The following is a 12,477-nucleotide window of genomic DNA, read 5'->3' on the forward strand; positions in this document are numbered from 1 at the left end:
TTTAGAGATATGTCTGCTTCTCATATTTGCTGCTGTTGGGAGGGAGTTGCTGATGCATCGCCAAAGGAAGTGGCGCACTTTTGGGCTGGTGTTGTACTTCCAAACCCGCTGATATAAGTCGTCGAGGCTTGGCTGATCTACTGTTCCTCGTTGGTTGGCCGCTGCGATGATGTTTGTCTGCACATAGTACCCAGATTTTACACTATAGTGCCCTGATTTCGAGTATTCCCAGCTGTAGCTGTCCTCTCCTATGGGACCTTGTGGGTGTATGGAGAGGATTTTGCGTCGAGTTCCTTCGGGGAATATACTATTGATCAGGTTAGCATTCCGCTCTCTTCTACATGGGATCATCAGATCTGCAACCTTCATATCCATAGAGAGTAGGTGCCTAATAGGCTCTGGAACTGTGCTTGTTTGGGTGATTCGTGACGCAGGTGAGCTTCCAAGCCATCTCTCTCTCCATATGTTTGTGTTTTCACCGTTTCCAATGATCACCTTAGCGCCTTGTTTGATCAGATGCTGAGCTGAGTGGATACTTCTCCACGCATATGAGGGCCAGGATCCTAGTGGGGCATTAAGAGGGTCGGAGGATCTAAAGTATCTGCTTTTGAAGATTCTGGCTAGCAATGAGTCTGGTTGGGTGATAATGCGCCAGAGTTGCTTCCCGAGCAGAGCCGTGTTGAAAGCTTCCAGATCTTTAAAACCGACTCCTCCTTTGTCCTTTGGGGAGCATAGGCTCTCCCAACTTCTCCAATGCATTCCTTTTGACGCCGTGTTGCTCTTCCACCAATAATCTGACATTATAGCCATAATTTTCTTGCATATCGTCTTTGGCACCAGGAAACACGACATTGTGTAGGTTGGAAGAGCTAAAGCAATTGCTTTGAGAAGCACTTCTTTGCCTGCTGGAGAAAGGAACCTATTTTGCCAGCCACCGATTCTTTGCTCGAGTCTTTCTTTGAGGAAGCTCAAAATGGATACTCTAGAGCCTCCAAAAGATTCAGGGAGGCCTAGGTATATACCATCACCCCCTTCCTGCTCCATTCCAAGTTTCAGCTTGATTTCTTCTCTCCTCTCGCTTGGAATGTGTTTGCCAAAGTAAATGCTTGACTTTTGGTAGTTTATTCTCTGACCAGAGGCAAGACTGTACTCTTGTAATATTGCAGTTAGGCGGCTGAGCTCTTCGTCTGACTGTTTGCAGTAGAACATGCTATCGTCAGCATATAAGAGATGGGAGACTGCAGGAGCTCCACGCGCCACCTTTAGGCCTGTGATCTCTCCCGAGTTTTCAGCTTGGATTAGTTTCTGGACCAGCATTTCAGTGCACATTACAAAGAGATATGGGGAGAGCGGGTCTCCTTGCCTAATGCCTCTCGTGGGTCTGATGTCTCCGTGAGGAGTACCATTGATAAGCACCTGGTAGCTTACTGATGCGACGCATTCCATGATTGTTCTGCACCAGGCGTCCGAGAAGCCCAAAGCCCGCATCGCTTTCTCTAGGAACGACCATTCTACTCGGTCAAAGGCCTTCGAGAGGTCAGTTTTCACTGCAATGTACTCTATGGAACAGCTGTTGTTGGAATTCAAAGCGTGCAATAACTCATGGGCAATCAAGATATTATCAGAGATGAGTTTGTCTTCGACAAAAGCTGCCTGAGTTTCTGTTATTATCCAAGGTAGTACAGACTTCAACCGCTTACTAAGTACTTTTGAGACAATCTTATAGGCGACATTACACAAACTTATGGGGCGAAATTCCACTAGCCTCTTTGCCTCCAGCTTTTTTGGAACCAAACAGATGTTTGTTTTGTTGATTCCCTCTTCAAGTTTCCCTGTTCTGAGGAATTCTTGCGCCATAGATGTGAGATCATCTCCCATTGTGTCCCAAAATTGTTGAAAGAAGAACACATTCATGCCGTCCGGGCCTGGGCACTTGTGTGGGTTGATATCGAACACTGCCTCTCTCACTTCCTCTCTGGATATCTGTGCCATTAGCTGAGCGTTCTGTTCTTCTGTGACTATCGCTGGTATGCTGTTCCAGTCTTCTAGGGTGATTCCCACGTCTTCTGAAGAATACAGTAGCTTGAAGTGGGAGTCTGCAAGTCTTCCCAGGTCTTCTTCCACAAACCACTCCTTATCATCGTCATCAATGAGACTGAGGATCCTGTTTTGTGCTCTACGGTTTTTTGTGACTGCGTGAAAGAATTTGGTGTTCCTGTCCCCGGACCTGAGCCAATTGAGTCGGCTTTTCTGCATCCAGAAGATCTCTTCGTTATGGTACTCCTCATTTAGCTCAGATCTTAAGAGGCTCAGCTCCTCTCCCTTGTTGAAACAGCTTCGTGTTGCCTCGTCTATCTTGGAGTGGAGCTCATGGATTCTGAGAGGGAGTTTGGTTTTGCTGCTCTCTTCCAGATGGAGATGTCTTTCCTGCATTGAGAGATTTTGCGTAGGAATCCCGTTTGTCCTGCACTGTGTCGCTTCCACGATTGAGAGACTGCAGTGATGAAACCCTCGCGTTTTATCCAGCGCTGGTCATACTTGAAACCCGCTTGCTGTCTCCACATTTGCTCAATGAGGCTAGTCATGACTGGACTGTGGTCTGAGCAGACTTTCTGTAAATAGGTTGCTGACGCTTGGGGGAACATATCTAGCCAGACTTGATTTGCGATTGATAGGTTGCTGACGCTTGGGGGAACATATCTAGCCAGGCTTGATTTGCTACTGTTCTGTCCAATCTACATTGGACATTTTCGTTATTCCTGGTTCCTGTCCATGAGAATTGGTAGCCGACATGTTTTATGTTCCAAAGCCCACAAGCATGCAACATTTGCCGAAAATCTTTGCCTTCTTCTGCACTCCGTGCTGCTCCGCCTATCTTTTCTGAAGGATCAATAAGCTCATTGAAATCGCCAGTCATTACCCATGCTCCATTTCTGGTTGTACCAATTCTTGTGATCCTTTCCCAAACGTCACCTCTTTTGCCCTTGATTTGCTCTACGTATACGCAGGTAAGAAAGAACATTTTGTCTTGCCACTGAATCTTTAAATCTATTACTCTGCGGTTGGCCTGCAGTACCTCAACCTTGCAACTTTCTTTCCACATTACTGCAAGACCACCGCCTTTTCCTACCGGTTCCACTGTTTTCAAGTTGCTGAAACCGAACTTTTCTACCAAACCTTCTATGTACCTTCTTCTGTTTTTGGTCTCACTGAGGAATAACAGCTCAGGATGATGCTGACCAAGCAACTCCTGTAGGTGTCGAACTGTCGGGGTATTCCCCAACCCCTGACAGTTCCAGCTGAGTATTCTCATATTGACTTTGAAGGGTTGGAATTATCCATCAACCCTTCTTCCAAGATTTTACCGCTCCCCAATACTATCCTACGGACAGAATGGCGAGGGCGTGTAGCTGCTACTTGAGCAGAATGAACTGGAACTTCTACTGATTTCTCTCCAGACCTGCTTTCTTTGGTGCCTAGTCTTTGAAACACTGAAGCTTCATGGGTTTCTGTTCGAGGCTTCTTTGCTTCCCTGCCCCGCTGTTACTGAGCCTTCTTCTCTTTGAAGATAGGACTTCTCTGAGGTTCTTTGTGCCCTCTGCTGTGTTCTGTGAGTGTGATCCGAGCCGTTCGAAAACTGAGGGAGGGCTTCTACTTCCCTTGCTTGAACGTCCTTCTTGAGATTCTTTGTGGTTAGAGGAGTCCTTGGAGTGACTTGATCTTGCCTCAGCAGCTCTATCATGCTCAGCGATGCAGGGGGAGTTAGGTTCTGCATTTCCTAATCTCTCAAAGACTGATACCAAATCTCTGTTAGCCTCTGGAGGGGACGTAGCTCTACTGCAAGGCACGGATCTTTTTCCTGAGGAGTTCGATTTTGTGCCTTCCAGTCTAGGGGTTTAAACAATTTCCTTTTGCTTCCATACTCGACTTGATTCTCCAGCGATAGCCTTCCCTTTCTGGCTCGTCTTCTTGTATGGAGCTGTAGCAGGTATTGTTTCTCTGCGACTTGTTGCGCGAGATTGAGTTGCTCGAGAGTGAGTTGTTCGGGGAGCTTTTACTGTCGCTTTGGAGTTTTGCCCACCTTGTTGGTCTTTTCTCAGGGATCCTCCTTGGGTCTGGTTGCTTCGTCGTGGTACGGCGACGTTCTGATGCTGCTCCTGGGGTAGAACTTGATAGGGGCACTTTGTTTGATCATGCGTGAGGTGCTTGCAGAGGAAGCAGACTTTGATGAGTCTCTCATATTCCAGCTCAGTAGGTATTACTTCTCCTGACTTGAAGCGAGCTGTACGCCTGAACTGGAGTGGCTCATCTGTATTGATCCATACTTGAGTTCGAATGTATTCCACGGAGGTAGAGTTCTTGGCGTGCAGCTCTACCTTTTCTATCTTTCCCAGAGGTCCAATGAGACTGTCGACGGCTTGCTTCTTTAGGAGATGGACGGGGAGTCCTCGGACTCCGATCCAGAATAGGATTTTGTGGAGGAAATCTGGAGATGGGGAGGGTGACCATTGGTCAAGAGAAACTATCCAGCCATTCACAAACCAAGGGCCTCTCGTGAGTACATGGTGAAGGTCTCTGTCCGATTGGAAGATGAACTGGACTCTGTCTGCTCCCACTCCTCTTCCATGAACTCTATCTTCCAAGCCCCATATCGGGGGAAGGGCTTTGACGAGGCCACCGACTTTGTGTACAGTAGGGTTGAGGCATCGTACAATCACGCTAAGAGAGTTTTTTTCAATGAGGTCGTCGTTTTCTAGGTCCGGGATGTCGACCATCTCTCCCTCTTCTAGCAGCTCGAGCTCTTTGAGTTCCTCCATCAAGGAGAGCTCTTTCTTCTTTTTGGGACGAAACATTTTGTTACTGACCTGAGAAACCACAATGGTCTAATGAGAAGCCACAAAGGCCTAATGATAAGCCACTAGGGCCTAAAGAGAGAATCTTTCAGTCTCCAGCGAGGGTTCGAGGTGGGGCGTTTGGATCTGGGGATCGTGGTTTGAAACTAGTGGGTAGAGGAGAAGATTTCTTCGGAATAGAAAGCTATGTGAGCTTAATGGGTACAGCGTGACCTTCTGCTTGTCTTGCTGAATGAGATCTAGGGTTATCAGATCAATTTCTGGGGATTTGGGGGGAGATTTGGGGATTTTGGTGAGAACCCTAGCCGCCTCGCGAGGATCATCGTCTTGGTCTAGTGTTAGGGAAAACCAAACCGAAAATAAAGAAAACCAAAATTTCTTCTTTTTTTTCTCTTATTAAACTAGCAGACATAACAGACTTAAGTGCAAAACACATAACTTTTGATCGAACCGATGGATCGTTCTCAAACCAACGGCATTGGAAAGTTAATTCAATTATATATCTTGTGTCAAAATTTTAGAATAATCCATCGGTAAAAAGTCTTCTATCTATTACTTCTGACGCATCTTCACAGTTCTCCATCTTCAATTTCTTTGTGCATCCAATTCGACCTGTTTTATTTCAAATATATTTTAACATGTGAAAACTCTAAGAGAACACCAAAAGACTCCAAAGAATTCAAAAGAAATACTTTGACTCCATAAAAACTCTAAACATAGGTTATAAAATAGTAAAAAAAAAAAAAAATCATGAATCTTAAGTAAATATAAGAAAAAACATGCAGTGTAGCTGAATGGAAATCATGAAATCCAATCTATTTGACTATATTATGGAATACACTAACTAAAGGTGACACAAAAATAATTCAATGCATGTGGTGTGAATTGTGAAGGGTATATATATGCCGTAATAGATTATAAAACAAGTGGGGAGAACATGGGTTTTCCTGTCATGTTCCAATCTACCATAATGGGACCAATGTATGATTGATAGTTTCGAACAACCTGAAGTTTGGTTCCAAAACATCACTTTGATTACATGATTGAGACTTATTAGCTCATCATATTCCACATTCTTTTCATATATGAATATGAATATGAATATGAATATGAATATGAATATGAATATGAATATGAATATGAATTATGTATACACTTACGCGTTCATACATATGTATATGCTCATGTACTTATGCATTTATACCTAGAGAAATGGTGAACGGCCTAGACTTGTAACTTATATAACACATGCGCTTTAATGGAAGACGATTGATCTCTCAAGAACTCAAAAAGGTTTAAAGCTTTCAACAATGGAAATAAAAAAAAGCTCACCAAACTTAGACAATTGTTACAAACAAACAAACCCAAAAGAGAGAGACAATATAAATAGTCCTCACAGCTACTGATGAAACATAAGGAAACACTTTTTGCTTGTTCATCCACCAATAATCATACAGTAGCTTTTTAAAACATTTTAAACTCAAACCTTCCAAGTGATTCAGCTGCCTTTCTGCACCTTTAAATCCGGTTTTCTCTTCAGCCTTTTCTGTGATTGAAGATGTAAACTGATTCCGTGGAAACTTTTGCAGCCTCACCAAGCAAATGATTCAAGACGCTGTTGTGTAGTGTGTATGTGTGTATGTGTGCCTACGCATCTCTCATGCTGATGTTTAGGCTATTTCTCATTGTTCGTCTCCCGATACCAGCATTTCCCTTTTGCATCATGGCAACAAATTCTCCATAATCAATCTGTCCATCCTGTAACACGAAAAAGAAACATAAGTTTTATCAGCATGAAGAGGTAGAACATTGGTCAAAAACATGTCAAGAGGGAAAGCTTTACATTGTCTTGATCCACTTCTTTGATTACATCTTCAAGAAAAACATCGGTCATCCCATGTTCCACGCAAGATTGTTGCAGCTCATCAATGGTGATGTAACCACTTCCGTCTTTATCAAAGTACTGAAACGCAGACACAAGATGCTCTTCTCTGTCTAGTTTATTCAGATGGATCGTCGCTGCAATGAACTCACTGTAATCTATTGTACCACTGTTGTCACATCAGCCTAAGACACAACAACATAGCTACGGTCATTGTCTGCCTATATAGAGAAATGAAATAGTATATAGTATTTTACCGCTTCCATAAGATCTTGGATCTCAGTGTCTTTCAAAGTTGAGCCGTATCTTCTCAGTCCGGCTTTGAGCTCATCAAAAGTGATTGCACCGCTGTTATCAGTATCCATTGCCTCAAACATTGCTCTTAAACCTGCAATCTCTTCTTCTGAGAGGCTCTCAGCTATCACCTTTAGAGCCATCTTCTTTAGCTTATTCATTGCAGAAAACTGTTTGAGACGAGACATCACAGCAGGATCAAGTGCTCTATCTGGTGCAACTCCGTTCTCACAGATCCATGGATGACCTGAACAAAAGATATATAATAGTCTTACGTTGTGTGGTTACCAAAAGAAAATGTAACTGCTTATTGAAGATAAAATGATTACGTACGCAAGACTTCATGAGCGGTCAAGCGTTCAGAGGGATTGGAGCATAACATCTTCCTGATCAGATCTTTAGCACTGTCTGATATAACAGGCCACGGATCTGACTCAAAGTCTATGTCTCCTTTCAAGACAGCATCAAATATTCCTTGCTGTGTTTCTGATCCCAAAAAAAAAAACACAAAACCAAACTTAAGTAAATCTCTTTAAGAGAACTCATCTTAAGCAGTTATACACCAGCACACATACCTGCCCAGAAAGGAGGGACACCACTTAGTAGAATATAGAGAATAACACCAGCAGTCCACACATCAGCTTCTGGACCATAATGTCTTAGAAGAACCTCAGGAGCAACATAGTATGGACTTCCAACAACATCCTTGAATATTTGGCCTAAGATTATAGTAAAAAAACACATTTAGGCAAAGCAAAACAGCTTTCTAGAGATCAATAACAAGCACTTAAGTTGTAAAGGTGCAGCAAAATAAGATTCTTCATCTAAGATAACACATACTATCGAATCCACTACAACCAAATAAGGCTCTATAATTTTCCTAAAGATGGTTTGACGCTAAATGATGCATCGGAAGCTACGATAACACAAAGATCTGTTTTAGTCTTCGAATAGCTAAGATCAATGCCTTCTTAAATTCGTTGAGATCCTATTAATAAATAATAAACTAGATAATCATATATTTGGAATATTTATCAAATATTCTCTCTGCATTTACTAAACTAGATACTAACATTACCTGGTTTGAAGAAAACGGAGAGACCAAAATCAATGGCCTTGAGAGAGAAATCATCATCCTTATTAACCAACAAAAAATTCTCAGGCTTCAAGTCTCTATGCATGACACCAAGAGAATGACACGCCTCAACAACACCGACAACGATCTTGGTCAACTCGGCAGCTTTCCTCTCGCTGTAATGCCCTCTCTGAATAATCCTATCAAACAACTCACCGCCAGCGCAAACCTCCATCACAATGTGAACATACAAAGAGTCCTCATAAGCTCCTTTGATGGTAACAATGTTCTTGTGACCAGCCAAATGGTGCATTATCTGAATCTCCCTCCTAACATCCTCAACATCTTCTTTAGATATCAACTTGCGCTTGGATATAGACTTGCAAGCGTAATCAACACCTGTTGCAACCTCGGTGCAAAGGTACGTGGTTCCGAATTGTCCCTGTCCTAACTTACGGCTCAAGGTGTAAAGATCACGGATGTTAGGAGTCTTGTGACCAAGAACGTAGTATGCTTGGTTGTCCATGTTACGCCGCATAATGGGTTCCTTTACAGGAAGCACAAGAACAGGATTCTTGTTGTTGCTGCTGCTGTCCTTATTAGGATCTTCGTCTTGTTCTGCGGTCGGAGAAGGAAGGGAGGAAACGTGGGTGGTGGTTTTGGAGTTCTCCTCGGGCCTACTGTTGTTATTGCCCTCGTAGATTTTGTCTTTGAAAGAACCACGACATGAATTGCCCATGAAACTTTATATTCACTTTCTTCTTGTCCTCATCCAACCAATACTGTTGAATGGTGAAAGATATAGACAAGAACACCAAATCAAACCAGAGAAGCAAATCAGACAAACCCGCATCAGATCAAGCATCAGAAATCATAAATGTTTGTAATTTAATCAAGACGACAAAAGACAAAAGCTCCTGGAAATTTGTATCTTGAGAAATTTGTTTAAATGTTCATCGATGATTTACAAAAGAATCAAAACAAACAATACATAACATGAGGAATATGTAACTAAAGAGAAATAACAAAGACAGAGGATCTTGTACCAGTATAGCAGAACAGCTTGAAGACGATGGAAAAAATTAGGATTAAGATTCTGATTAATATTTCTGGGAAATGAGCGAAGTAATGGTGAAAAACTCTTGAAAGATATATGTTCGTCAATGCTTGTTTAAGGTTAAGTCAAAATAACAAAAGAAAAAAATGTTTATTTCTTTATAAATATTATACGAGAAATCGGTACTGTTCATGACGTGAATTTTTTAAAATTATTTTATTAGTAAAATAAGTATAAAATATAAAAATTCATGAAAAAATTGAAAAAAAAAATCATAAAAGTCACTAAAAATCCACAAAAATTCACCATTTTTTTTTTCAAATTATATTATTGATAAAATAAATATAAAATACAGAAAATAAAAATTAATAAAAAAATTCAAAACAAATCATAAAAATCACTAAAATTCACAAAAAATAAAAAAAATTCACCAAAAATTAAATTATTTCATTAAAAAACTAAATAAAAATACATAAAACATAAAAAAAATAAAAAATAAAAAAAATCATTAAAATCATTAAAATTCGTAAAAATACAAAAATCACAAAATATTTAAATTATTTTATTCATAAAATAAATAAAAAAGTACAGAAAATACAAAAAATCATAAAAAATCTAAAACAAATCAGAAAAAGTCATAAAAAATCACAAAAATCAAAAAAATTCACAAAAAATATTTATATTATTTTCTTGGTTTGGTTCACAAGAATTGTTTGAAGATAATAAATTTTTCTAATCTGAATTAGAGTAATCATAATCCAGAAGCTGACTACTATTTTGGATTTTTTATCTGTTATATTCTGTGTGTGTTGGTTGGATTTGGAAAAGTTCAAGATTTTTTAAAGGGAAGAATGGATACTAATGATAGCTTGAGGGTGTCCAGTTTATATTTTCTGTATTTTATATTTGTTTTATTAATAAATGATATAAATTTTTATTTTTGTATTTTTATGACTTTTTATTATGTTTTTTAATTTTTATAATTTTTAATATTTTAATATTTTCTTTATTTAATTTTTATTTTATTAATAAAATAATTTAACTTTCTTTGATAATTTTTTTTTTATTTTTTAAAAATTTTAGTGACTTTTGTGATTTGTTTTAATTTTTTTTATGAATTTTTATATTTTATGTATTCTATATTTATTTTATTAATAAAATAGTTTAAATTTTTTTTGAATGAATTTCTTGATTGTTTTATGAATTTTTAGTGATTTTTATGATTTGTTTTGCATTTTTTTACGAATTTTTATATTTTATGTATTTTCATATTTATTTTACTAATAAAATAATTATAAAAAACTGTCATTAATTTTTGAACAGTACATATAACTATTTTAACTTGACGTACAAGTAAGCCAGATTGAAAATTTGTTTTGATATAAGTAATTACTTTGGAGGTTTAAAGTACTTGTGAAATATTCTCTGAATTTAAAATGCAAGTGAGTTGCCTGCCACCTCTAGAGTTTTTATGCGATTTTCCCGTATATTATATGTGTTGCTGTTTCTGATTGTGTAATCGGAAGCGTTGAATCATCAATCAGAGTGATAAGATCTGTTATGATGACGGTGAAGGAGAGAGAGGGGATGGTTCACTTTCAAACAAGGAAATGTCTTTAACGCGGTTTCGTCTCACCCTCTTCACTCGTTTCTTCCCATTTAATTATTTAATTAATCATCTCTTTTTACTGTGTCTAATGATAGCTGCAACTTGCAAAGTAGCCTAATGATTTAATTAGTACATATTAACTAATTTATTTAAAAGAATGATTATAAAGAATCAGTCTTTTCACAATAACCTTTGTTCGGTACTCGGACGCCGCGATCACTTCCAGCGTCAAAATTTACACATCAAAATAGGGAAAATAAATGGTGGAGAACAAACGAGCTGCCACTGCGATCACTTTTTACAAAGGTTCTGGTGTTTTTCTGTGACGCTGTGTAAAATAGCGGCAGTTAAACGAGAGTTGCGTCTAATTTAATTGGTGAAAAGTATGTTTGCCAGCGTTGTTCTCCACAAACTTGGGCATGAAGCCAATTATAATTTTGACCGCTCACTGCTGCGTCAGTGTCCGAGTACCGAACATGGCTAAGAGGCATGTTCTTTTTACGGTCGCTGACGCAACGGTGAATAACCAAAATTATAACTGACTTCTTACCCAAATATGTGGAGAACACCGCTGGCAGCCATACTTTCCACCATTAAAATCAGATGCAGCTCTCGTTTAACTGTCGATGTTTTACACAGTGTCACGGAAAATACCAGCGGCCCTTGTAAAAAGTAATCGTAGCGGCATCTCGTTTGTTCTCCACCATTTATTTTCCCGATTTTGATGCGTAAATTTTGAGATGCTGAACGCTGCGACAACGACCGTAAAAAGAACATGCCTAATGTTATATATTTTGGAGAATAAATGTTACTGCATACTTTTAGGCTAGAACCATTCGATCATTTCATAGAAATATTTGCTTTGCTGATTATTCTAGTCCATTCTAACTTCTTAGACGATCGTTTGTTTTAGAAATGAAATAACATTATGTTGTAAAAAAAAACCCAGTTATAGTATGTTTATAATGCTTAACTTGAACTTCAACCACCCTTAAAATGAAGATCTTTGTTGAAGGTATTCTAAAGAATCAAATCATGTTCAGATAAGTTAAGTGTCCTAGAGATGAGTCAGGTCATTGATTGTGATCTTTGACCAAACCATAAGAAAATCAGCATTAAGTGTATGGTTTGGAGAGGAAGCTTGGATAATCCTATTTAAGGATTTAATCATGGGCTTTTAGTTCTCAGTTTCGGGTTCGGTTCTCAGTTCGGTTCGGGTAACAAAATTAGGAACCAACCAATATTCGAGATAATTTTGGATCTAATTCAGTTAATTTGGGTTAAAAATCCAAATATTCAGGTTTTCCAGATTAAATATCAGATTTTTCGAATTCTTGTATAAAAATTTGGATAATCCAGATAATTTAAAATATTTTAGAGAAAATGTATTTTGGTAATTTGTTTTTTGGGTATATGTTTATAAATAATATTTTCAAATTATTTGATTATTTTAAATTTAAATTTAGTTAATATTTATAAGTATATAAATTATATTATATTATAGAAATTTGGTTACACATTCAGTTCTTAATTCGGTTCAGTTCCGGTTGAGTTTTGGCTCTTTGGTTCTAGAATATAAGATTCGTTTGGATAATTGGTAGGATCCAAACCCGGACCAAACCTCATTTTTGGTTTTGTTTAGTTCGGTTCTTCGATTCCGGATAAATGTGCTCATGCCTATAAGGACCCATTGAGCTCTCATTTTTC

At 38.7% G+C, this 12,477-nt stretch overlaps 2 protein-coding genes across 2 annotated transcripts; both read right to left on the minus strand.

Annotated features, from left to right (window-relative positions):
* Positions 1 to 3,896: 3,896 nt before the first annotated feature.
* LOC106302435 lies at positions 3,897 to 4,853 on the minus strand. Its single transcript, XM_013738945.1, has one exon. It carries the CDS (start codon positions 4,851 to 4,853, stop codon positions 3,897 to 3,899), a length of 957 nt encoding a protein of 318 aa, XP_013594399.1.
* Positions 4,854 to 6,171: 1,318 nt separating this feature from the next.
* Positions 6,172 to 9,275, minus strand: LOC106301221 (calcium-dependent protein kinase 6). Its single transcript, XM_013737573.1, is given in 8 exon segments — positions 6,172 to 6,611; positions 6,697 to 6,914; positions 6,917 to 6,920; positions 6,993 to 7,276; positions 7,363 to 7,515; positions 7,605 to 7,748; positions 8,108 to 8,886; positions 9,151 to 9,275. Coding segments are annotated over 7 exon segments (1,650 nt in total). The 5' UTR covers positions 8,844 to 8,886; positions 9,151 to 9,275; the 3' UTR covers positions 6,172 to 6,500.
* Positions 9,276 to 12,477: the final 3,202 nt, after the last annotated feature.

Source organism: Brassica oleracea, chromosome C7 (assembly GCF_000695525.1).
Source record: "Brassica oleracea var. oleracea cultivar TO1000 chromosome C7, BOL, whole genome shotgun sequence".
NCBI lineage: Eukaryota > Viridiplantae > Streptophyta > Magnoliopsida > Brassicales > Brassicaceae > Brassica > Brassica oleracea.

Coding starts and splice junctions, on each gene's coding strand:
- LOC106302435 (XM_013738945.1), bottom strand. CDS start 4,853: ATGTTTCGTCCCAAAAAGAAGAAAGAGCTCTCCTTGATGGAGGAACTC.